Genomic DNA, 25,619 nt, shown 5'->3' with positions numbered 1-25,619 from the left:
AATCTGTTTTTTAAATATATGAATGTAAAGTTTTTTATATTTTGTAATATTTTTCTAATCATTGCAGATCTTTTTGTGTTACCTTAACATGGATTTTGAAATGAACTACGTGATATCGAGCTTTAAAATAATTAATTTGGATGCTAAAATTTGTTACATTATTTATGCAAAGTATTGCTTATTTCATTTTGGAGAGATAGCAAACATTCCTGAACAATATGGGATGAGACATATGGGGGAATAGAGAATTAACATTCCACACTATTCAGGAGATCATCCCAACCTCTCTGAGTGACTTTTGCTGGAATGCATCTAACTCCAGAACAGAAGAGCAGACAGGAAACCTTATTTCTTCTTTAAGTTAAATTACCTTAGGAACAATTTCTTTTTATGCAGAATAAATATGTTCATTTTCCCCCTAATTTATAGTAATGTTTTTCGCACTTCCGTACTAGGCTCTGAAAGTAACTAGTTAATCTCCAAACAATTAATAAATATGTATTATTAATTTGTCAAATTTTTAAGGCCACCCATCATCAAGATTCTGGGCAGCATATGACAGAGCAAGAAACAATATAACAAAGAAAAGAACAATGCACGTCTAGAAAACAAAAAATATTCAGATGAATATGTCCAAGCATGTAAAAGGCTTGCATCTCACTCCAACTCAATTGTTGGGGAAAACCCAAGTTTTAAAGACCTTTTCAATACAGTCACAGTACGGGCTGTACCATTCTCCGGGTGATGCTGTTCCAGGGATACGCACCATGACAGAGAAGGCCTATTTCCTGGGTCCCATCAAATGATGTTATTTCCATTTCTCAGTGTAAATTCCCATGGATCAAACATCAACTAATACTGTAGACCAGTGGTCCCCAACATTTCCAGCTTGGTGGCCAACCAGGGGAATGGGGAGAGGGGATAGTTCTGTGTGAGTGGCAGGCAAATGGAGCTTCATGCACAAAGCACCCACCACGCATGCAGCCCGGTTCCGAACAGGCCAAGGCCCAGTAATGGGCCACATCCCACTACAACTGGGGACAGTTGTAGACAGTTAACTAAAAAGTTAGCTTATAAAAGAATGGTCAATCATCAGTTTTTAAAGTGAAAGTTACTTTATCGTCAAATTGAAATATATCATGCTAAATAAATGCCACCAGTATATCACATTTTGTATTTTTTGCTATTAAAAATTAAAATTAAAATAATTTTCTTATTTCTTTGTTTTAGGAAACATAAACACAACTGCTTTTGCCTCCATGAAGTTGTAAGTGGTTTCAGGCAACCTGTTGGAGCAATACATTCTGGAGATGGATCACACCGTCTTTTCATCCTTGAGAAAGAAGGATATGTGAAAATATTAACACCCGAAGGAGATATAGTCAAAGAACCATTTCTGGACATACACAAAGTTGTTCAAAGTGGAATAAAGGTTTGAATTCCTTTTATTTACCGTTGGGGACTTTCTTTCTTTTAAGTCTAATTTTGTGTTACATTTTGTATTATTTCCAATTTTGCTTAATTTTAACTCTAGAAAGTAAATAATAAAATAGAACATAAGTCTTTTAAAATGAGGTTTTCATTTAAGTTATTGGAAAAATAAATGGCTTCAGCCTAATGTGCATTAATCATGATTAAAATCCAACCATGATTTGAACTCAGTTACTCAATCAGTCCACAGTTACTGTGCAGACTTTTCAAGTAAAGTATTCAATTTTCTTTGAGCGCACAGCTATAAATGTGATGTAGTTATGCAGTTTAGAACCAGATCATTTTCCATCTCAGTTAAAATGGTAGCTCTTTATAAATTATTTTTCTGAAATAGATTCACCCCATTGGTAATCAAATGCTGTTATATACAGAAGGGGGAGCTCTCACTGCATCAACTATTTAAAATGATAAGTCTTTGCTTATATTAAAATCAAATTCTCCACTATAAATTAGATATTGAAAAAGTCCTTTCCCCCTTAATCTTGATTATATGTGTCAGAACATATTCCTTTAGAAAAACCAGTTTTGTTTGCAAAATTAAGCCATTAACCTATGAAATTGGAAACTTTCATTAAAATAAATAGAATGATGTTAACTGAAAACAGAATAGCTAAGTGACCCTGTTATACTTCAGTATATGTATTAACAACTGAATGGTTTAGTGACTAAAGAAAATTCATGAAAAGATATGTTAGGATTATTATAAAGCAATGGTATATTTTCTAATTCTAGGAATAATTTTATATGATCACATCAAAAATGTATTACCTGAAAGTACCATCACATATATTAGTTATTTAAAGTCTAGATCTGTTTAAAAACAGCATGACATTTAAATGTTAAAATTGAGATAAAAATCTATATTCAGATTAATAACTGCAATCTGGTCTTATTTATATACCTCTTCATTAATCTGAGTCAAGAGCTGGCATTTTAGTATATTATAAACTGTATATTCCTTAAGCTTGATTCCCAGACTTTTTTTTATAAAAGTTTTATGGGTATGATTGTTTTGAATTATCATCATTACGTTTTTGTGGTTAAACTTGATATGTCAGTTCATTGTAGGCTGCTTTGTTAAAAGTAATTATGAAAGAGTAGAAGTTGATAAGATCTATGAAAACAATTTGCTGTAAGACTAGTTAATCTTCCCTCTTTAGGCAGTTTGAGTAGTCAAATACTGAAGAAAACACGTGCCATGGAAACTGACAAAGTAATTGTATCAAAATCATATTGTCACATGACCCAATAAAATATCTTCCAGATGCATTGAACTCTCCTAATTTCCAGGTAGCATTGCTAGTGACAAGCCACGCTACTTGAAATTATGGGGAAATAATCATAGCTTTCTCCTACTTGGTGGGAGGAAGCTAAGATATTGTATTGAAATCAACCATTTAAAACTGATAATAGTATTTCAATCATATATCATATAGAAACATAATGAAAACATAAATCATCCAAGGAGAATGAGAGAACCTCCATGAAAGAGAAAACATATGTCAGGGAAATGAGTGATACTGGAGAGAGACTATTAAGAATATATGGGCTAGACTCCTTGACCTCAGCCACCTTATGCACCCCTCCAAGCTATGAATTGTTTTTACATGTCACAATGGCTTAAATTTTAATAGAAAGTTTCCCTAAATCTTGAACTACATCAGCTTCTTTGTTTCTTTCTACAGCTGAATACCACAGTGAAGTCAGTTAAACAAAGTGACTTCTAGCTTTTTAACAAGCCAATACAATATTTCTATATAATTCCTTGTATAATCTTCTGAATAGTTTGCCACAAATTATTTATTGTAATTTATTGATAAGAGCAAAGATATATCACCAATATATATATATATATATTAGAGACATTTTTTTCTCTTTGTCCCTGTAAATTACATCTATTGATACATTGGATATATCTACTTTTCCAATTCATGTCAATAAAATATGTTTATTAAAGTGCCAATACTGGACTTTAATAAATATATTTCATAAAGAAAATGTAAATATTTTTATTTTCATTTATTCACATTTCATATATACAGCTCTATCTCATTGTTATTGCTGATTGAATGAATATAGTAATAATTAGACAAGATACTAACTGTGTATCTGCAAACATCCCATATGATGGGCTTCTCTCAGGTATCAATGATAGATCCTATCATGTCTGCAGATTCTATTACATATTAAAAATGTGCATCTGCCCTTCAACTATCTATGCATTTGTCACATAGGCATGCACTGTTTTTATGAATGGATCCCAGAAGAACTGATTATCATGCCTGAAATGGAAATATGCAGTAGAAAATGAATAGAAAGTCTATTCTTTCTTCCCTACTAGATCAAAATAAAAGCCCTTTCTCCTTTCCAGTGTTGGCTTTCAATAATGTAATAACATAGCTACTTATTATCTCCAATATAAACTTCACACATGCTTCTTGAATGGAAGATTATGTATGCAGAGACCATGGTTAATTTGTTTCATATCTCTGCTCTTAAGATTTTGGTATCAGATCATTCCAAGATGATCAAAACTTCCTAAGAACAACTCCATAGCTATCATTTAACACAATGCTGAGTGTGATTAGCCTTACTGAAACAGAAGACATTGAATACATAAGTGACTTTCTAGTCTAAAGTCATATTTCCTATAAATTCTGGAAGTAATTAGAATTGTTTAGGAAATTAACAGCAGTTAAAACATGAAACATCACAGTGTTATAAGTATTTTAGCTTCTTTATTATTTTTAAAGGCTCCCTTTTAAATGCTTGAATTATTCATTTTTAATGATGTAGGAATTTGTGGCTCTTTTATATTTTAAAATAAAGGGATGCCTTGGCATCTTCTTTAATAAATTGTCTAAGATCTTGAAACAATAGGCTTAAGCACTAGTGAATATTTATAACTTACATAGTATGCATTGTTTTGTTTTTTTAAAAAAAAGGAAAAATAGGACCCCAGACAGGACAAACTGTTGTTTCAGTAGTGTTCTTTTCACCAAGACAGAGTTTACTGCATTTGCATATAATACACATGATTCAAAGCTGATCTGTTCAGAGAAAAATGTAAAATATGGCATACATATTAAGTGTTTTTAAGATTTATAGTCTCATCTAAAATTCAAATAGCAATTACAAAAAAATAGAATTACAGCTATACTTTAAGCTACTTGTTGAGAGCATTTCATCCCTTGAATTTGATAAAATTCATATTCTGTTCACAAATACTATGATTGCTTAAAGAATGTACATGTACAAAATAAGATGTAACATCTATCAAGTTATGTCTATTCTCTGAGTTCAGTTAATCAGTATGACAATATATAGTACTGCATTGTTTCTTTCTTACTGACTTTGAGAAAATGACTGAATATTTTAATTACCTTATTTTCTTAAAGATCAGAAATAGGTTTTTATTTATTAAATTTATCTAATAAATTTATATATCCACCTACCGTATTGTACCAACAGCTACTATGAGCAGTACACAACAATCAGGTAAAAGCAGCAAATGTAAAAACAGATATAAACTATAAAAATACATATTAGTACATGTCATAAAGTTCATAAACTAGGTTTGAATAAGCTAAAGATATAATACTTTTAGCTGTCAATAATATATCTCGAGCTTTATAGAAATCTATAAATCTGAACAAGATCACTCTAATGAAAGCTACTGTATGTAGAATGTTTTGATGACATGTGGGCAGTATGTTTATGCTAAAGATTATATAATGTTGATTTTGGGCCCAGTGCCTTATACTGGAAGAATGTCCGGGAAGACTTATGATAATTCTTTATCATTTTACATGCACATGTGTAGGTTTAATGTCCTGTGTTTCCTCAAGAAGAATCCCCTGGTGCCAATGAACTGAGTTTAGTCCAAAACAAGTCTCTGTTTGGAAAGTGTAGTTTTCATTGTGGGTGTTCTTGAAATTGTATGCTTTATACCCTGTTATTATGGAGATGTGTGTAGTATGATCATGACTGCCAGTTTCTTTTCTGTGCACTGTATGAATTAGAGCTGTATCCCACACACAGTGTTAGATAATCTATGTTTCTGTTTTGTTATATGTACAATTCAATTTTGACATTCAGCTATTTAAGAAGTGTTCAGAATATCTTCTTGTGATATGTAATTTGTTGTAGGTAGTGGAATGTTTTAGTCAGAAAAAACTCAAAACCAAGTAAATGACATGTCATTTAAAACATGTATAATTAAAGAAAGGGAAGAAAGAGGGAAGGAGGACAGAAGACAAATCTAATAGCCACATCATGGCATCCTGTAGCAGGAGTAACCACCAACAATTTAAATCCAAAATATTGGGATTTTGAGAGTTAACCACAGTATTTCCTCAATGTATTTAACAACTTCCTTTTTAAAAAATGTGACTCATCCAACCCAATGGAGATCCTGCACTATACTAGTAGACACAAATTGTTATAAAATATCTAAAATATCATAGTCTCCTTTACTAGGAACTGTAATAATATTATAATCTTTGCTTTCCTCATTTTGAACATATACTGTAGAAAGTAGAAGTGTGTGGTTTTATTTCATATGATAATACCTTTATTGTTTTTATTTATATAATTATCATGGCAATTTTAAGTACACTTACAAGGGAGTATGTATTATTGAGTTCAATTAGTTTTATTCTTAAGCAAACAGTAGATAAGTATTTTTCAAACAGATTTTTATTATGATGTGTCTTTGGCCCTTTTAAATCTGAATGTGCTTATCCTAATTATTAAACCTATGATAATTTCTTTCACTTTAGAACAATTAGAAGTCTTGCATAGAAAAGGAGAAACAGAATTTTCCATTTGTCTTGTGAAGATGGTAAAGAGTAGTAAAGAGTGTATTTTGGTACATAGTATCCTCTTGTGTGATTCCACATGGATGTGTTCTTTGCTTGTATGAATCCAGCTCCCAACCTTTTCTATACCCCGCACCCCTAGAACGCTTCTTATTTAGTATTCTTGCACCCCTTACAAAAGTTCGAAATAACGGCAACGAATTATGCATATACAGTACAGTACACTATAATTTTGAAAACCCAAGTTTTCGCACCGCCTGGAATATCATCTCGCACCTCCAGGGGGTGCAAGCACCTCCGGTTGGGAACCTCTGTGGAAGAAAGTAGATGTGGCTAACAGTAATGTGGAGTTATTTCAAGCAGTCATCATTTAGATGGGGTATGGGTCAGCAGCTCCTCTGCTGCTATGGATAGACAAGGAGATGAACAGACAAACATTCAAAAGATATAGGCTCATCATAGTCAAGTGCAACTTCTGGTACTAAGATAAGAACCCACATAGTTTTCGTAGTAACAGTATAGTTTTTTTTCTGTTGCTTTATTCTTGTTAGGTTTCGGTTTAGTTTCTTTTAATTTTCTAGTCTATTTGAAATTCCTGGGAATTCCTAGTGTCCAATGCTAACCAGGTCCAATCCTATTTGACTTTTTTTAAGATTAGTTGAAGTTGCCTAGATGTTGCATCTGCTATAAATATCTAGTGGTTAACTGTACTTTTACTTGGTCATAATCACCTATATTAACTATGATCTTTTGTTATAATTCATTGAATATGGCACAATTTATGAAAAGCCAAACCTGCTTACAAATTATTAAGTTTTTTATTCATTATAATCTTTCTTATTCTTATCTAATATGAGTATATATAATAGGTAGAGGTATAATAGCTAAATAAAGCTGAGCCTACTTGATCAACAGTGTTTATACACAAAGTGACATTCTTATATTTTCCCCATTTAATTTTTTCTAAATGCATTATTTTATAAATAAAGTTCTATTACAACAACATTCTTAGTAGGCAGAACTTTGTGGTATTTGTTGCCCATTTGCTTTTAAACACCATTTTTAATAGTATATAAGATATAAGATTCAAAAGATTAATTCCAGTTTGTAATGATACCAAATAGTCACCATTTATGTGGTGAATTATTTCAGTTAAAATAGACAAAATGTATTCGATATAGGAAAACATAGTTTTAACATAAACTATCCAGCTAGGAGGTTGGCAGTACCAATGATGATTAGATGTTTCCCCTCTGTATGGATGTATTATTTTGTTAGGTACATCATGTAACAGGAACTGTGTAATGGAGAAAAGAAAAATAACATAGCAAAGGATAGTGTAGTTGTTTTGTATTTTAGATTTACCTGTCTTAGGAATTATCTTTGTCCTTTGCAATATTGAATTTTTCTTCCAGTATTACCAATAGCAGTGTTAAATCCTGTAATTTAGTAACTGGTCTTTGGCAAAGGAAAATACACCCTACTGTCAACTCCTAGAATAAAAACAGCCATTCAGAACCAGCTTTGCTAATGTTGAAGTTAGGTGATCTGTCCTCCATGTGATTGTTGACATCATATCAGTGTTTTACACAATTGGTGTTGCAGTCCTACTATTTACAAATGGAACATGGAGTTCAGAACTGTTACTAGAAGATAAACACTCAAAAGACACTTATATACATATTGTCTGTTTAATCTATGTAATATTCTATATTTAGAATAATGTTATCTTTCTGCCAGAGAGAGCTCTAGCTGATAACCAGATATAGTGTTAGATATGAAAATTACTAATTACCAAGCTGTCTTTAGATGTTAATACTATGAAATACTAATGATGTTTCAATAGTATTGAGGAATTTCTATTTACTGTGTTTATACAAAATAAGTCTAATAGTCTGTCCTTCCTGTTCTTCTCTAATTCTTATCTTTTGGTAGTGTACTCCAATTATTTGTACTTTCTGAAATATGCCCTTGTCCACAAAAGAAATAAGGTCTACAATAGTCAGAAAGAAATTAAAAGATGAAACTATCAAATGAAAAGAACAAAGATGACAAAATGTAATCTTCCCATAGTTGCCTGACCATAGTGGCAAACAAATTACGGGACTAAATAATCCCTAGCCTTTATCAGAGTGGTCATTGTGTACATATTATTGGTTTTATTAGAGCAATCCCTTATCCAGAAAGCCCCAGGGCCGTATACAGGTAGTCCTTGACTTACGACCACAATTGAGTTCAGAATTTATGTTGCTAAGTGAGAAATTTGTTAAATGAGTTTTGCCCCATTTTATGACTTTTCTTGCCACAGTTGTTAAGTGAATCACTGTAGCTGTTAAATTAGCAATACAGTTGTTAAATAAATGTGGCTTTCCCATTGACTTTGCTTGTCAGAAGGTCACAAAAGTTGATCACATGAACCTGGGACCCTGCAACTGTCATAAATATGAACCAGTTGCCAAGTATCTGAATGTAAATCATATGATCATGGGGATGCTGCAGTGGTCATAAGTGTGAAAAATAGTCATAAGTCACTTTTCTCAGTCCATTATAACTTTGAATCGTCAGTAAGTGAACTATTGTAAGTGGAGCATCAATAAAAGAAAAATAATCCCTACCTTCAGGCTTACAATGAAAAAAGTAAAAAAAAATAGAAAAGAGGTATGAGAAAGAAAAACCAATAAATGCAGGCATTTTTAGTGATATATAATACAGATGTAACCAGCACCATCTTTCATTGGATAGAAAAAGGTAATATCTCAAGCAGCAGATCTTAAGGCACATTGGGACAGTGAGGTATCAAGAAAACAATGCTGTGTCTGCTGTATAGTTTGCTTTTTAATCTCTCTGAATATTCAGCAGCCTGCCTTATCAGCTTTGGAACATGAGTTGAGGGATGGCTATCAATTCTGACTCAGGAAACAGAATGTTTTGGCCTACCCCAGGCTGTAACTCTGCAGTCTTTTTTTTTTTAATTTCTTTTTAGCACGGGTAGGAGGAATGGAAACACCTTCCCTCGAAGAGTCCAAATTTGCTGGCCCACATAGCTAACAGAACAGCCTGGCTTCTTGTTTTTTATTCTGTTAGAGCCTGGTAGCACAGCTCTGATGGAAGGTTATGATGAAGCGAATGGTTTTTCTGCCTGTAATGTTTATGCGGCTTGCTTAACTTGACAGGATAAATAATAGATAAAGTCAGAAACAGCAGGCTTTTTCTATTCTTCAAACCAAACACAAACTTTCAGTGATTAAATTAATTCAGACATTTTGTAGTTCTAACACCAGGGAGGTCTGTTATGACATTGCAGAGGTTTATCTAATCTAGGAAGATCAGGTCTCTGAATTTACTTTCTTAAGGTATTTATAATGTGCTAGCCATCATAGTGCTTAGCACAGATGTGTTTGCTTTTCCTTGTATGGCTGTTCATACTTGATATAATCATAGGGAAATCTTTCTCCTTCATGAACTTGATGTGCATTCTGGCATATTTTCAATTGGCAGAGTTTCAGTTAAGACCCACAATAGCTTTCCAAAACAAATAACATTGGCCCAAATATGCCATTTCTGACTAAAATGCAGTGCAGCTAGAATTTTTCCCTGTTGTTTTATTTGTGCAAAGAATGCAAAAGCCACTATATGACAGAAAGTTTTCACTTAACCTTGACAAATCTAGAAGCGAAGAGAGTTTTAAAAAGTTTTTAAAAAATATTTTTCAGATATTAAAAATCTGTCTTCAAAAAAAGTATTTTATTCCATATGGCAGGTTAATCCCAATCTGATATTGTTAGATCAAGAGTTCCCTGAATTCTTAACTATCATGGCCAAAGATTAGAGAAAGTTGTAGTGCATCCCTATTCAGATAAATTTAAAACAATACTTACCCATTGGCGTTATCTAAATTAACTATAGACATAACCCCAGAACCTGAAACAATCAGCAATTTCAGTGAGGTAGATTTTCACAGGCCATAGAGAATTTTAGAATTAGTCCCAAGGCATAATCTGAGCATATAATATGTTGCCATGTTACTAGAGCTAAGTAGATTTGAATCTACCTATATTTGGAGGAGAGGCAGCCCATAAATCTAACGCAGGGGTTCCCAAACAGGGGTGCGAGACGATATACCAGGGGGTGCAAAAACTTGGGTTTTCAAAATTATAGTATATATGCATAATTTGTTGCCATTATTTTGAACTTTTGTAAGGGGTGCGAGAATATATCAGAAGTGTTCTAGGGGTGCGGGGTATAGAAAAGGTTGGGAACCACTGATCTAATGGATGCAATTTTACTTTCCATAACGAAGAAATGCAAACTGGGATCTAGGCCTCCTCTAAGAATCTTACTTTAAAGATAATGTGGCTGACAGTTCACAGGCATGGAAATTGTGAGCTGTCTTATTGTGAGTAAATATGGGAAAGAATAATTCATAACAAATTAGCTTCATCCTCAACAAGTGCTACAAAAGAATGGCATTGCTGGCAGTCAATTTCCATGGCCAGCATCTCCTGGAAGAAGCCATGAAGTAGGCAAGTGGCAGAGCAGTAGACAAAATGGTGCTGCTTGTCACCAAAGTAATAACTTCAGTAAAAATTGCAGCCATGGAAAACCTTATCAATAGAAGCAGCAGAAAACCTGTAATGTGCTCAATGATGACAGAATCATCAACACACCATTGGTAGAAGCTGACTGTTTTTCTGAGCTTCCCTTCAGCCTTTAAAACAGCATTAAATACTTATTTGAAAACTGGCCTAGTGCCATTTTTAAAGCATGCTAAACTCTCCACATAAGAAATCTTTATGGAAGCCAAGTATTTGTTTCTCCTGCATACTACACCAACATAGCCTTGAAAGTTCCTGGAGAGGAAGGTCATGCCCAGAACAGCCTAAACTAGCCAGTAGGATGTGGACAGATATCAGTCACTGACCATATCATCAACCATATTAAGTATAGTATACAGGTAGTCCTTGACTTATAACAGTTTGTTTAGTGACAGTTCAAAGTTACAATGGCACTGAAAAATGTGACTTATGACCATTTTTCAAAGTTACGACCTTTGCAGCATCCCCATGATCATGTGATCAAAATTCAGATGCTTGGCAACTGGTTCATATATATGAACTTTGCTGTGTCCCAAGGTCACATGATCCCCTTTTGCGACCTTCTGACAAGCAAAGTCAATGGGAAACCCAGATTCACATAACAACCGGGTTACTAAATTGTCAACTGCAGTGATTCACTGTGGCAAGAAAGGTCATAAAATGAGGAAAAACTCACTTAACAAATGTCTCACTTAATAATAGAAATTTTGTGCTCAATTGTGGTCGTACGTCATGGACTACCTGTATTGTGTTCATCGCCAAAATTGTGTCAGCAGACAACGGAAAACATTATTTTAAACCTGAAACAGCTGAAGATAACTTTCATGCCTTTCAGCTGGGCATGTGATGAATGCAACCATGAAGATATGGCATCAAAATCTTGTTACCAGGGCATGTTTGTATTGTGGCTAGGGAGCCATGAGACTGAGCCCATATTGACCACTGATAGTCAATTTTATTAACAATAACTTGCCATAGGGAAAATTAATAATCTTGTATTCAGTACCCTATCTGTCTTCTTGTGACATGCTATTCCTAGAAAACATCCCAAATTCAAATCCTGTCATCTTCATATCCATCTCTGAAACCCTGGAAATTTATCTCCTTCTAAAACAGATCTGCAATAGGCATTCAGAGAAACAGTTAGTGTAGCTTCAGTTTTTAGCAGCTGCTTTACTGTAAACTTAAGCTCTTTTCTAAAGTGTGTGTAAACAAATTTTAAACTTCAAATGCAAACCACCCAAGAGATTATATAAAACATAAAAGACTGTTAACAAAGTTGCTGTGAAACTACACTAAATTAGGCCCAACAGAAAAACATATTTAAGGACTTTTTCATAGTCTGGAAAAAGGGACAGAAGGACTTGTGTTTGAAGTAAAAACATTATATTAGAACATTTAGCATTGCACCAGTTTAATTTCATTACATAATTGTTGATTATATTTTATGTAGCCAATTTATTTATGCCAAACCAAATTTCCAGATGGTTATTATACTATTTCTATCTTATTTGCCTATCAACTATCCTCACTGGCTCTGATTATCAGAAACCACAACAGAAGTGTATGCATTCTTAAGTAATATGGAGTAAATATTTTCAACTTACAAGCAATTGTGCAGCATTTTCTGTCTGCATATAGTTGAAGGCTGCAAAACATCTTGACTGATCAGAGCTAATGATATAATTTGAAAGTTCATACTACCTTATACAGTATATGATTGAATAGAGATGTCCTTGAAATTAGTTTGGAAGCTGCAGCTATTCAGAACATACTGTTAATACTTGGGAGGAAAGAGGATAAAATCAACAAGACTTAGACTAGAACAGTGGACAGAAACATATAAAATGAAATTTAACATGGAGAAATGTAAAATCATGCATCTAGATAAGAAAACAAACATGTACAGGATGGGAAAACTCTGGCTCAAGAACAGCACAGGTGAGAAGGACTTGTGTGTACTAGTGGATCACAGTCTCAACATATCCCAACAATGTAATTGAGCTGCAAAGGCCAATTACATAGTGAAAAGCAAATCAAGAGAATGATGGAATCCAAATCACAGGAAATAATTATACCATTCTATTTTAATAGGCTCCAAAATAGTATTACATTCAGGTTTATGCACTCGAGTTTAAAAAGACACTGATAAACTGGAGCAAGTCTAGACAAGAGCTACCAAAACGGTGAAAGTATCAGAAACCAAGTCCTACTAGGAATAGTTAAAAGACTTTCGTATGTTTAGCTTGCAGAAGAGAAGGTTGAGGGGAGTATGATAGCTGGGATGTAGATACAGATCACGGGTTTGAATTGATAATCTCTCCGGTCCCTTTAAACTCTATGATGTTCTGATTTCTATAGAGATGAACCAACTGGAAACATTTTACTCTTTTTTTCTTCTATTACTCTACATATTACTTTATTACACTTCTATTCTGAGGAAGCTGCACTCACTGCCAGCTTTTCAGGTTGTTTGTCTTGAAACATAAGACATATATATCTTAAGATCACCTAGCTATCTGATAAAGTCTATCCTTATATATTTTTCTGGGTATAAAGATCCAGTGAAAAACAAATTAGATTTTAAAAAATAAGAAACAACACATAAACCAACTTATCAATCAATATTCTAAGAACATTTTCATATATGCTAAAAATTTACCTTATTTAGACCATAGAATTCAAAATCATTTGAGGCAGGCCAAGATATTTTGTTCTGTGGCATAAAGTCTCCCACTGAGGAAGGGTAGGTTTGTTATATCCAGGTCTTAATCAAGGGACTAAGAAGGAATAGTTGACTGCCAATTTCACCTGTCATGAGAATATCATCCTGCTGTCAACACAGCAACGATCTTGGCTGAAGCCATTTTTGCTTCGTTTTTGGTGGCCACAGTACTGGGGGGGGATGAGTTTGTTTTAAGGTTAGACTAAACAATAAATTGTCCCGTGGGAACCAAGGTCATTGCTGCCTGACTTTTGGCGGGCTGAGCCTTCCGTTAGAAAGTCTGTCAAAGTATTCTATTGGGGAATGTGGATAATTACATAGTGCTGGGGTGGGAAGTTCAATTTTGTAACATTGTAATGCTTGGGAGGGAACTCCAGACTTGGTTTCACTTTTGACTGTGCTGATACTTTGTAGCCAATAAATATGTTCTTTAAGGAAACCTCTTACCTTGGAGTTCTGATTTTATTGGTCTCATCTATCGGAACCATGACACTCGCCCTGTCTTGTAAGAAGGCAACCCTATTTCTGTTGCTTCTCATTGTCAATAATTTAGCCCAAGATTTGAACTTTTATCTAAGTAGAAACAAAGCTATAACTTCAAACAGCTGATCTAAAGGCATTCAAACCTATGATACCCGGGGCTAGAGAAAGCTGTGTAATATTACTAAAAGCTTTGACTGCAAGGTAGCTGGTGTTAGAGAAGATCTTCAGGCAGTGTCAGTAAAAGAAAGAGAACAAGATTCAATCCAGTATGGTAAAATATTGATTTATCAAAGGCAACTATGAAAATAACAACATGCTCATAGATTAATAATTAGAAATCACCCCTCCAGACAAGTAGTGTTCTATTCCTACACTATTTATGTTCTGTTTATAATTAAATTAAAATAATACAATATAATTTGTCATATTCTTGAGAAAAAATTAAAATATAGTTAGTTCTTATGCTAGATTGGAATAGGTTTATCTTTTAATGTTGGCCATCTTGTAAATAACTTTAGCAATCCATTAAAAAAATCTCCTTGTAATCCAGATTTACTCTCTGCATTTCCAGCTTCAGGTCATATAAATATAATCCTATATAAATAGCAGCCTTATAAAATGAAATATCTTTTTATGTGAGTAATTTGAACATATACAGATGCATTAAACTAAATTAACTTTCAGTGTGGAATCTAAACATATAGTAATAGTATTCTGATGTATGTAGCATTTCTAGTAATCTAATAAAAATATCATCTATATTGTGCTCCTATCTTTATCTTTTAATTGTTAACTATGAAAAACCTAGTATAATTTATTTTAATATATTTAAAGTGATTTTGTACAACATGGCTAATTTGATTAACAATTGGAAGCTACTCTATGTAGAGTATAACTCTAGTTCCCATCAAATGAAAATTATGTTGAATGCCACCATGAACTCTAAACCATTCTACTGAAAGAAATTTCATTTCCAATGCATGTTCAAAGAAAAAGATATACAATTATAGGCTCATTTTCTATACCAAAGTATTACAGTATTTTTAAAAAACCATCAAATCAGGGGACCTTGTGTTTTCTACAAAGAAAATATGGTTGATACTTCAACATGTTTCTACCACCACTTATCACTACAGTTCCTTCCCTCATGGATGTGCAGCAAACTGATACCCCATCTTGTATGAAAGCTGATTTAAGAATAAAATATTTATGTAGATGAGTTTATGGAAACCAAAACACGGATATTCTAAGTCATCAATTTTTTTTCCAAATTATTTACTATCTGTTTACTTGCTTTCTATTTCTTGATCTATTAGTGTCATCATCATCATCATTAGGTCATGTGCAGAGCATATTGGGCAGCAAGTGTTTTCCAGTGGTTTTGATCATTTGCAGCATCTTTGGTATCATCCCAAGGAACATAAATAATGTTAAGATCTTCATAAGTATTTGGCACCAAGTCTTCTCTTTCTTCTAGGAGGTATCCAACATAGTGCAATTCTTGGATGTCAGCATTTAGGCATACATAAAATATGGCCAACAAGCAGCATTCAAGGTTCATTCACACTTATTAGTATAGTTGTCTTTAAATGCTGTTTACTATTTGGCATATAGTATTTGGCATATAGTATGCAATAGCAATAATTATATAAAGAGAGATTTCTACAGTATCTTTTCAGGAATATTTCCTGGATATTCAGAATACTGCCACTGATAATTCTGCATTAATTATTAGTATCAATATATGTTAAAGGACTATATGGTTCTGTAATGGAGAGTAGGTAAGCATTGGCAAACACTTTGGATATATACATTGTCTGTTTTAGGTGCTTTCACAAAATGTCTATTCACAAAATAGCTGTCTCAATTTTAGACAATCATAAAACGTTTTCTAGAAAGCAAATTAGCAGTGTTGCTTTCCATCAAATCCTCAACCTTCTTCCCTGAACACTTTTTACCAATCCAGATTGCCTTAGTACTTTGGGAGGCAGGCAATTTCACTTCCAAATAAAGCTTTGGGCTGTAACCACCTAGCATTTTATTCTCTAAGAATATAAGGCCTATATTCGTTCCAAGAACCAAGGGTACATTTAGGTAGACATCTCACAGAATAAGTTTGGATTTGTTAGATGCTCAAATTATCTCTGCTCACAGATATTATACAATGCAGAAATGAAACTGTAAATTTAAAATTAAGTATGTTGCACCTTATTAATCTAACCTGCAATATTAAGAGTATAATACATAATGAAATACTGAATGCAATCTTATACCAGTTTACCCAGATGTAGAACATATTGACTCAAATGAAAATTTCTTCCAAGTGGATTGCTGTCATATTGTAGCTTCATGTTTTTAAATATCTATATTAAGAAAGGCTATTAAAAATGAAACCTCAAGAACGAACAACATCTGTTGTAATTGTCTGTGGCACAACAACTTGAATATTGTATCAATATTCAGAACCTGAGATTCAAATTCATAGTGGGGATGGGACAAGTTGTGCAGCGTATACCTCTGTTAGAATCCACAATATTTTCATGCATCACACCATGAACACAAATATCCTTAACATATTCAGGAAATCCACTTCCTTTCCAGTGAAGTTTTCTACAAGTACACTCTATTATACTTTTCAATTATAAGTGATTATATCTTCATTTCTATTTTTCTCTAGTAAAACCTGGTCAATTAGATTTTAAAATCTGGAACATCACTGAAAGCAAATATAATTAATTCAGTAAAGAGCTCTGTTTATTAACAATGCATTATTTTATTTTGTCTTCTATGACATTAATCAATCAATCAGAATAGAGCTGGAAGGGACCTTAGAGGTCTTCTAGTCCAGCCCCCTGCTCAAGCAGGAGACCCTATATCATTTCAGACAAGTGACTGTCCATTCTCTTCTTAAAAACCTCAAGTGATGAAGCACCCACAACGTCTGAAGGCAAGCTGTTCCACTGGTTAATTGACCTCGCTGTTAGGAAGTTTCTCCTTAATTCCAGGTTGCTTCTCTCCTTGATTAGTTTCCATCTGCTGTTTCTTGTCTTGCCTTCTGATGCTTTGGAAAATAAATTGACCTCCTCGTGGCAGCCTCTCAAATACTGGAATACTGCTATCATGTTCCCCCTAGTCCTTTTTTTCTCTAGACTGGCCATTCCCAAATCCTGCAACCGTTCTTCATATGTTTTAGTCTCCAGGCCTTTAATCATCTTAGTTACTCTTCATTGCAGTTTTTTCAAAGTCTCAACACTTTTTTGTAATGTGGTGACCAAAACTGGATGCAGTATTCCAGATATAGCCTTACTAAGACTTTATAGAGCAGTACTAATACTTCACATGATTTTGATTCTATTACAATATGACAAAGTGGGGTGTGCTGCCAGATAGGATTACTGGGCCACAAGCTATTTTTCATAGGCAAGAAATGATGGTGAAGCAATAGTATGGGCTGCAAGCAGCAATACGTCAGTACGAAATAATGTATTTTGTAGAGGTTTAGAAAATAGTTCAGCTTTTCTTAAAATTCCCTGGAATGTATCGGTCTCAGATCTGATAGGTAAATATGCAGTTTAAATGAACTTGGATCTGTTACAGTCAGAACTATAGAAATAAAATAATAATAGCTTTCATTTGTTTCATTAAACATTTGTTTAATGCTTCTAAATCTCCCCATCTCCCATATTACAGAAAGGAGCCATATTTTTGGACCCACCCTCTATGGGTGTTCCGGGTTTTTAAATGCACTCCTAGTCAGTTGTACCTTTTTAGCTCTTGGCATATAGAAAATGGTTTTGGCCTAAAATGTGGTTTCATTATATCTGATGTTTGCAGAGGAAACTAAAAACAAAAATGAGGAAAAGAAAAGAAAAAGAAAATGGAGATGGAGATGGAAAACACGAAAACCAAAAAAAATTAATAAGTAGTATAAGAAAAGACTGAACTTCAGAGTAGTTAACTTAATAATAAAATTGTACAATTTAACATTGGGAACACAGATATTATTATTGGAAAGTACCCAAAGTTTTACACAGGCTTTGAAAGGTATTGAAGATAATTAGGAGAGTTAAAGCAGTTAGACTCATAAGAGTAACTCTGAAAATCATTTACAATTATTAAAAAAATGAAGCAACTAAACTCACAAAGCTGCTTAATATAGTGAAATTATTTTCATGTTTTTATTTATTTGTATCCCACCTTTATTATTATTTTTACAAATAACTCAAGGTGGCACCATTTTTAATGCAATGATTGCCTGAAAACGTATGTACATTTTTGAAAGTAGTGTACTATACTAAAATTAGAGGGCCGTAGTTATGAATAAATATTTATGATCTATATAATTAATGAAATAAAAATATTAGCATACAATTTAGCATACAATTTAACCCTATTCAAACAATAAGCAAAAATATATAACCTATATGAGCAGGAATCAGTCCTAGACATAGAAAAATGAAACATAAAGAATTTTTAAAACCAAAACAGAATAGTCAGGAAAGCAGAATCACCATGATTTTGAAAGAATACAGAAGCAAAGTGAGAATAAATAAGATTAATTGATTATTTGATTAATTATAACTAGAAAGAATCATGAGATTTAAGGGTTGGAAAGGATCTTTGATATAAACTAGTTCAACCTCCCCCCTACTCCAATATTATAATATCCCCCACAAACCGCCACCCAGCCTCTGTTTACAAATCTCCAATGGAAAGTCACCTCCTCCCACAAGTCTCTTGCATTGACCAACAGCTCTTACCGTTTGGATTTTTTTTCTGATATTCAACCAAATCAACCTTCTTGTAAATTAAACCCATTATTTCTTGTCCTGCTTTCCAGAACAAATCTTCTATGTAACATCCCTTTAGGGCAGTGTTTCTCAACCTTGACAATGTTAAGGCATGTGGACTTCAACTCCCAGAATTCCACAGCCAGCATTGCTGGCTGTGGAATTCTGGGAGTTGAAGTCCACATGCCTTAACATTGTCAAGGTTGAGAAACACTGCTTTAGGGGATGTCATATTTCATTTCCTTCTTTGTCTAGACTCCAAGCTAAACATACTCATTACTTCCACCTATTCCTCATTACTCTTTCCTTCCATACCTCTTAGTGTGTTATCTTGACTACTACCCTATGCGATTTTTCAAGTTTGTCAATGTCCTCCTTAAACCCAAAGACTGAGAACTGGGCACAGTATTCTAGGTGTAGTCTGCCTAGAGCAAAATAGGGGGGAAATATTATTTATCTTGATTTTGACAGCTTACTTCTATTGATGCAGCCTATGATGGGATTTGCTTTTCTGCATCTACATTATAATTTTGATACATGTCTAGCTTGTGATCCATTCAACTTTTTTCTGCATGCACTGCTCCCCAGTGGGATCCAATCCATTTTATACTTGTGCTTTTGATACTTTCTACACATTGAAATTCACTGTGCTAATTTCTACCCAGCTTTCCAGCTTGTCAAGATTCTCCTGAATCGTGATGCTGTCTTCTAAGATGTTTACTATTCCCATTGTACACAAATGTATTAATATCTTGAATAGTGCAGGGTCTAAGACAGAGTGCTGTGGTATGTCATTTGACACTTCCTTCCAGCTTGAAATCCGTAATGGAAAATAAACTATTTATCCCCCACCTGAAAGATTTGCACATTTTATAACATAAGTATTTGTGTACTTGCACCAGGAGTCTTAGGGCTGATCCTGTTAAACTTTATGGACAAATTCCAAACATTTATTTATATAGTTATTTAGGTCCACACAAGAAGGGTTTTGTTCTAGTTTCTAAACTGTTAAATTTTGCTTTGTACAGGAAAACTCTTCTCCTAAACCACCTTACCTTGGTCCTTCTTTCCTTCCTTCCTTCCTTCCTTCCTTCCTTCCTTCCTTCCTTCCTTCTCCTTTATTTTTCCTTTTCCATCCTTTCTTTCCACCTAATAGTCTTTCAACTTTCACAAAATATGATCAACAATAATTGAGATTTTGCAGGAGGGAAGATTATTTTCAGCCTGAAGCCTTTTCCACTTTCCACTTTTGCAAACCTGTTGCTTCTTTCAGGCACTGAAATTTTCTTGTTTTGTTTTGTTTCATAAGGATAACACAGAAGAATTCTTAATATATTTATATAATGACTAAGTGTAAAAAATGAGACTTTTTAAAAAGCAATATCACTTTTATCAGTCATACAATATACAGTAGGACTGTTATAATATATTATGAGCATCAAAAGGACTTTGTATACTTCACAGTTACAAGAAAGCATAGCTTTTTGTCTAAAATTGAGCTGTATGCTCTTCTGAATTTATTTATAAAGTAGTTTAGTAACTTTTTTCAAACTCATTTATATTTAGCACAATATTTTCTGCTACTTTACTATAGTTCACCACATTCACACATAGTTTGGATAAAGCTTAATTTCATTTCATTTCCATACATGTTTTTAAATTAAATTGTATGTAAAATACAAGCAAAATTGTTCTCACTGATCTGCTCACTCCCAATCTCCATCCTTAAAATAAGTTTGTGGGATAAAATCAGAGATAGCGAAAGGCTCAAGGTGCCAATAATCATCACAGTTTATCAGGGATTAGAACTATAAGAGAAATGATAGCAGTTTGGCCAAACAGAATTAAGGTGTCATGATCCCTACTTTCATCATTTACTGAGTCAAAAGGAGAAAGGGCCAGCTTAAGTGGAATGGAGTTTTTGTTTTATAAGTCATTATCACTTTCCATGAATTGCAACCCTGGATCTGTATCAATTCTACCCTGATGTGTCCGTGTGTATTTCAGCAAAGATGGTTTAATATACAGCAGAGTTTTGTTAATGGAACAGATGCCATGCAGAAGGTATTTTTTTACAACAAACAGGAAATATATCTAAATATAACATAATGTTTGAGAAATGGAAGGATATATTAATGATGTCACACATTACAAATATTATTTGTACTTGCTAGGTTATTTCAAGGGAAACTATAACAATGACATCATAATGATGGCTGACTTTTATTAGTGTTTTCTCTGTCCCTTGTAGACTGTAAGAAAGCAACATTCAAAATGTTGCCTCTGCTCTTGTACTTGGCTTTAACCTATCACAGTTTTGGCTTTAACCTACCACAAACTGTGTCCCGTTTCATTTCAAAAAAAGGATAAAACTAAACCGAAGGACTAATAAAATGCAGTGAGGAAGAGAAAGAAGCAATTTTTTGAAAGCTTGGTTTCATTACTAAAGTTCAATTTGGGGATCAGAACACTATATCTGAGCCTTTTTATGGGAGCAGTTTTTGATTATTATTTTTTTTACCCAAATATCCCCATTTGTTTTATCATTCTTGGAGAAAACATAGCTTGGGTTTTCCCTCTTGAATGAAAAGGTGAATAAAATAAGCAAACAGTAGCATTATTTAAACCCCACTAAAGCAAACAGATAATAAATGGCAGAGGATATCTGTATTTGCTTTTTTTTTTTTGCCTGGAAATGAAAGTATTATTTTGGGCAAGCCTATTGAGAAAGAATTCTGCAACTGGATCAGCCCTAACTGAAAAGGCCTCTGATGTAACTGAATAGTGTTCTTAGAAGAATATTCCACTAAATAACCTAAAACAGGATTGAATAACCAAGGCCCTGGACTACAGATAGCCCCTGGATATTTGTGTATGTGTGACATGGAAGTTGTCTTTCATTGTATAATTATATGCTGTCAAAAACCAGCGCAGTTTGTGATAGGTTTCTTTACACTTGTTATGACCGATTCATTCCCTATTGCATGGATTACAGCTACAAAGTTAAAATTTCTCCATATTAAGGCAAAGAAAAGATATTTGACACAAAGTCCCAAAGCTGCTTTTTCCAAAAGGCAACTGGACTTTTTGGGGGGGGGTTCTTTCAAAATGCTTCACTTGTCATCCAGTTCAAAACTGAAGAAGCTTCTTGGATGAAAAGCAAAATGTTTTCAAAGAAAAAAATAAAGAAAGTCCAGCTGCCTTTTTGGAAAAAGCACCTTTGAGACAACCGTGACCTGGATGATTGAGAATCTCCATAGACATTTCACTCGAAGCTCCTGTTTGCTGTTCCCATTACTTTTGCAAGCAATGTATATTGGGTATTGGAACATGAGACATCAACTCACTTCTACATTACTTTCCCTCAGACTTTAGTCATACTTTTCTTAGTTGTAAATCAATTGGTTAAAATTTAAAATGATCAATTTCTTTTATTCTGTTGTTGAATGATGGTTGTTACTAGACCTGAAATTATAACTAAATTGAAACAAATAAACTTATTTTTTTTCAGAGAGGATATCTTTTGTATGTTGCTGACTACATCATTCACCAGGTACACATTTTATGAGGAAAAATATTTCTCCATGAAAATGGAAGGTCAAGCAACCAAAAGCACCATATTTTGTTAGTGATGGATTTCATTATATGCCAATCACCTAACTCTGCAGATTACTAGCAAGAGTAAACACCAATTAGGAATTTTTCATCACATCTTATGAATCCAAATAATTAATCACTTGTCTTTATCTCAAAGTTGAAATAGTCAGATTTGACAGCAGATGAATGGTCAGAACTTTCTAATGAACAAACTTTCTAATTGAAAGCCCAGCAATATAACATATATTAGTGGATTACTCAGTCTCTGTTTCAAATACTGTGTGTTGTTCTGAGTACTGCAGTTTAAGAAGAATTCAAGCAAACTGGAATATTCACAGAGATGGACAGCAAGATGATGAGAAAACTAAAAACTGAAATCAATGAGAAGAGATTGGGAGAAAAAACCTGCAGGGTGAAATATAATCTCAGAGATCCATAATACAGAATCAGGCCATGGATTATTGAATAATTATTTTAAATCTGGATATTGAATAATTATTTTAAATTATAGGAATGCATATTCTATTGGATGCATTCATTGGATGCATTCCATTGAAGCTATATAATAATAAGAATAGTTTGGCAGCAAAATCATACTGTGAGAGGTTGTGAACTCTTTTTCACTTGATGCATTAACCCATAAACTGAACAATAGCCATTTCTTGGGGATAATTTAGTTTGAATCCCTGTACTGAGCACAGATTCCCTTCCAAATCTATGATTCTTGGCATGTAAATTTCTCAGTGATAAATACCAATGGACATCTACATAAACTGCAATCTCAGCCCAAAAAAGCACGTTACAAAGCCCTTCAAAATAGATAATAAAAAATATTAATTTGATTGGGCAATTATTGCATTCGAGACAATAGATGACTGAACTACATTGCAATTAAGAGAACACTTCTGAATTTCATTTCATTTATTTATTTGATGTATACCCCAACTTTCTATTCTAGCAGTTTACAACTTCTTTCAAGATGACTAATAAATTTTCATAATAAAATATAAATGTTTTAAACATTCAATTAAAGATGATGTTAAAATAATGTAACACTTAAAAGAATGCAAAAATGTAGTTTTTGAGATGCCCTATAAAAGGACTAAAACTAAATACAAATGCAAGTGGTACTTAAGTCTTGAAGATATTGTTGAATATCGTCTTATTTTATAATACCAATTCTGAAACTTAAATTACAGTATAAGACTGTAATGGCTATTGCTTGGTATTAGTGACTTGTTCAGAGATTGTACTTTATAATTCATCTAGAATTCTCATCTGACTGGATCCTTACACTTATAATGTGATGTATTAGACAACACGATATCCATGTTTTGTCTCAGTGACCTTATCCTGCTGGGTTGTGACATTTTCTTCAGACAAGTATTACTTGTTTCCAAGGTATCTGTGGTCAGCATATGGGGAGGCAGACAGATAGGCTGCTTATTATCAAGTAAGTAGCAGAGCATTTATTTATTTATATAGGTGCCTACTTTGACAGTGAATCCGGGCATCAAACAATAAATTTAGACATCTGAAACCAAAGGTGCAGCATTTATAAAGCATACCTTGCCCAAAGGACCCATAACCTGGAGCTGGACCCTGTTTGTCTTGCCAGACTTACCTGAGCTATTTATTTGTTCAGTGTCTCATGTGTAGCATGGACCGCAGCTACATGTCTGCATGTGAAATGAAGAAATGAAGTCCAGTTTAGAACAAATGGTGTCTGCCTCAATTTATGTTGTTTTATGTTATATTTTTTGTCATTTTGGTGTTGATTTTTTACTTATGTTTTAATTCTATATTAGCCATGCAGAGTAAGGCAGTCAAATAAATAAATAAGGATATAATCATGATGGCATTTCTACAATACTAAATGATTGAAGTTATGGAACTAAATTAAACTAAACTATTTTTGTCTCTATTAAAACAACTGTGGATTACATAATTCACTATTGGCCTAGCATTCAGCATTTTAGCAAGGGAATCAAGCAAATTCAGTTTAATGCATTAGTAACATATCTTGTTTAATTGTCGATAATGATCATTGTAAAAATAGAAACCCTATAAACTCTATAAATCTCCATTTTTAAAAAAGTTTGACCCTTATGTCACAACAAGCTGTTGCATAATTGGTAAGGAAGATCACATGGTCAAAACTTAATTTTTAAAATTTTATGATTGTTTCTTGGTGGTCCAAATCACTTTCATAAAAGTTCCATTTCATAATAATATTACTATTTAAATGTTTGCTCTATTAAAGGTCAGGGCAAGTTCTTATTTAGATTTACAATGGGAACTATATACTATAATACCAGATAGCGGTGAAAACTTAAGCAATGAAGTCAGGCACTTCAGTGTTATATTTCATTCTAATGATGTGAAGATAATCTCTTTAGCTGCATGACCACTATATTAGCTACAGTCCATTAAAAATCTTTATGGAAACAGGGAGTCAGAAATTATATTGTGTTATACTATTTGTCATTAGTAATATTTTGATTGGTCAAAGCCCCTAACCATTTCATTATTATCTTTCTATTTTTGTTTTTATTGGCAGCAAAAGATGACAGTATAGGATAGCAGAGTGTCCTGCTTTTTGACCATAAATTAAATAAAATATCTACGACTAAGTATGTGGCATGAGGACCTTCTATTAGAGGAACTATAGAAACTATTATTTCTAATACAATTTAAGGAATATAAACTTAGATTTTCACTATGATCATTTTTTTCAAATACTATAGGCAATGTAATTCAAGTAGTCCTTGACTTACAATGCAATTGGAACCATCACTTCAGCTAAGTGATGCACTTGTTAAGTGGGCCGTGTCCAATTTTATGAACTTTTTTGCTGTAGTCGTTAAGCAAATTGTTTTCCTCCCATTAACTTTGCTTATTGAAAGTCCACTGGGAAGGTTGCAAATGGCAACCTCGGGATCCTGCAACAGTTGTCATTAGATGACGATTGCCAAGCTTAAGCACATAGTGATTAAGCCATGAATTTCATTTCAGATTTTTCATAACCTGATACAGAATTATCTCAATGTGTCAGTGTTGTTCTGAATCAAATGTCAGATCTGTTATTAATGGTTCTCATAAATTTTCATATAACATT

General features: G+C 33.4%; 1 protein-coding gene across 1 annotated transcript in view; it reads left to right on the top strand.

Annotated features, from left to right (window-relative positions):
• HHIP (hedgehog interacting protein) overlaps positions 1-25,619 on the top strand; it is a 78,431-nt gene that overhangs the window by 28,664 nt on the left and 24,148 nt on the right. The window contains exon 5 of the mRNA XM_015814520.1: positions 1,231-1,432. Coding sequence (XP_015670006.1) covers positions 1,231-1,432 — 202 coding nt within the window. The remainder of the gene's footprint in view (positions 1-1,230; positions 1,433-25,619) is intronic.

Source organism: Protobothrops mucrosquamatus, unplaced genomic scaffold (assembly GCF_001527695.2).
Source record: "Protobothrops mucrosquamatus isolate PMUCROS unplaced genomic scaffold, P.Mucros_1.0 scaffold259, whole genome shotgun sequence".
In the NCBI taxonomy this organism is placed as follows: Eukaryota; Metazoa; Chordata; class Lepidosauria; order Squamata; family Viperidae; genus Protobothrops; species Protobothrops mucrosquamatus.
Note: the sequence above shows the minus strand (reverse complement) of the source record. Positions and strands in the feature narration are given on the sequence as shown.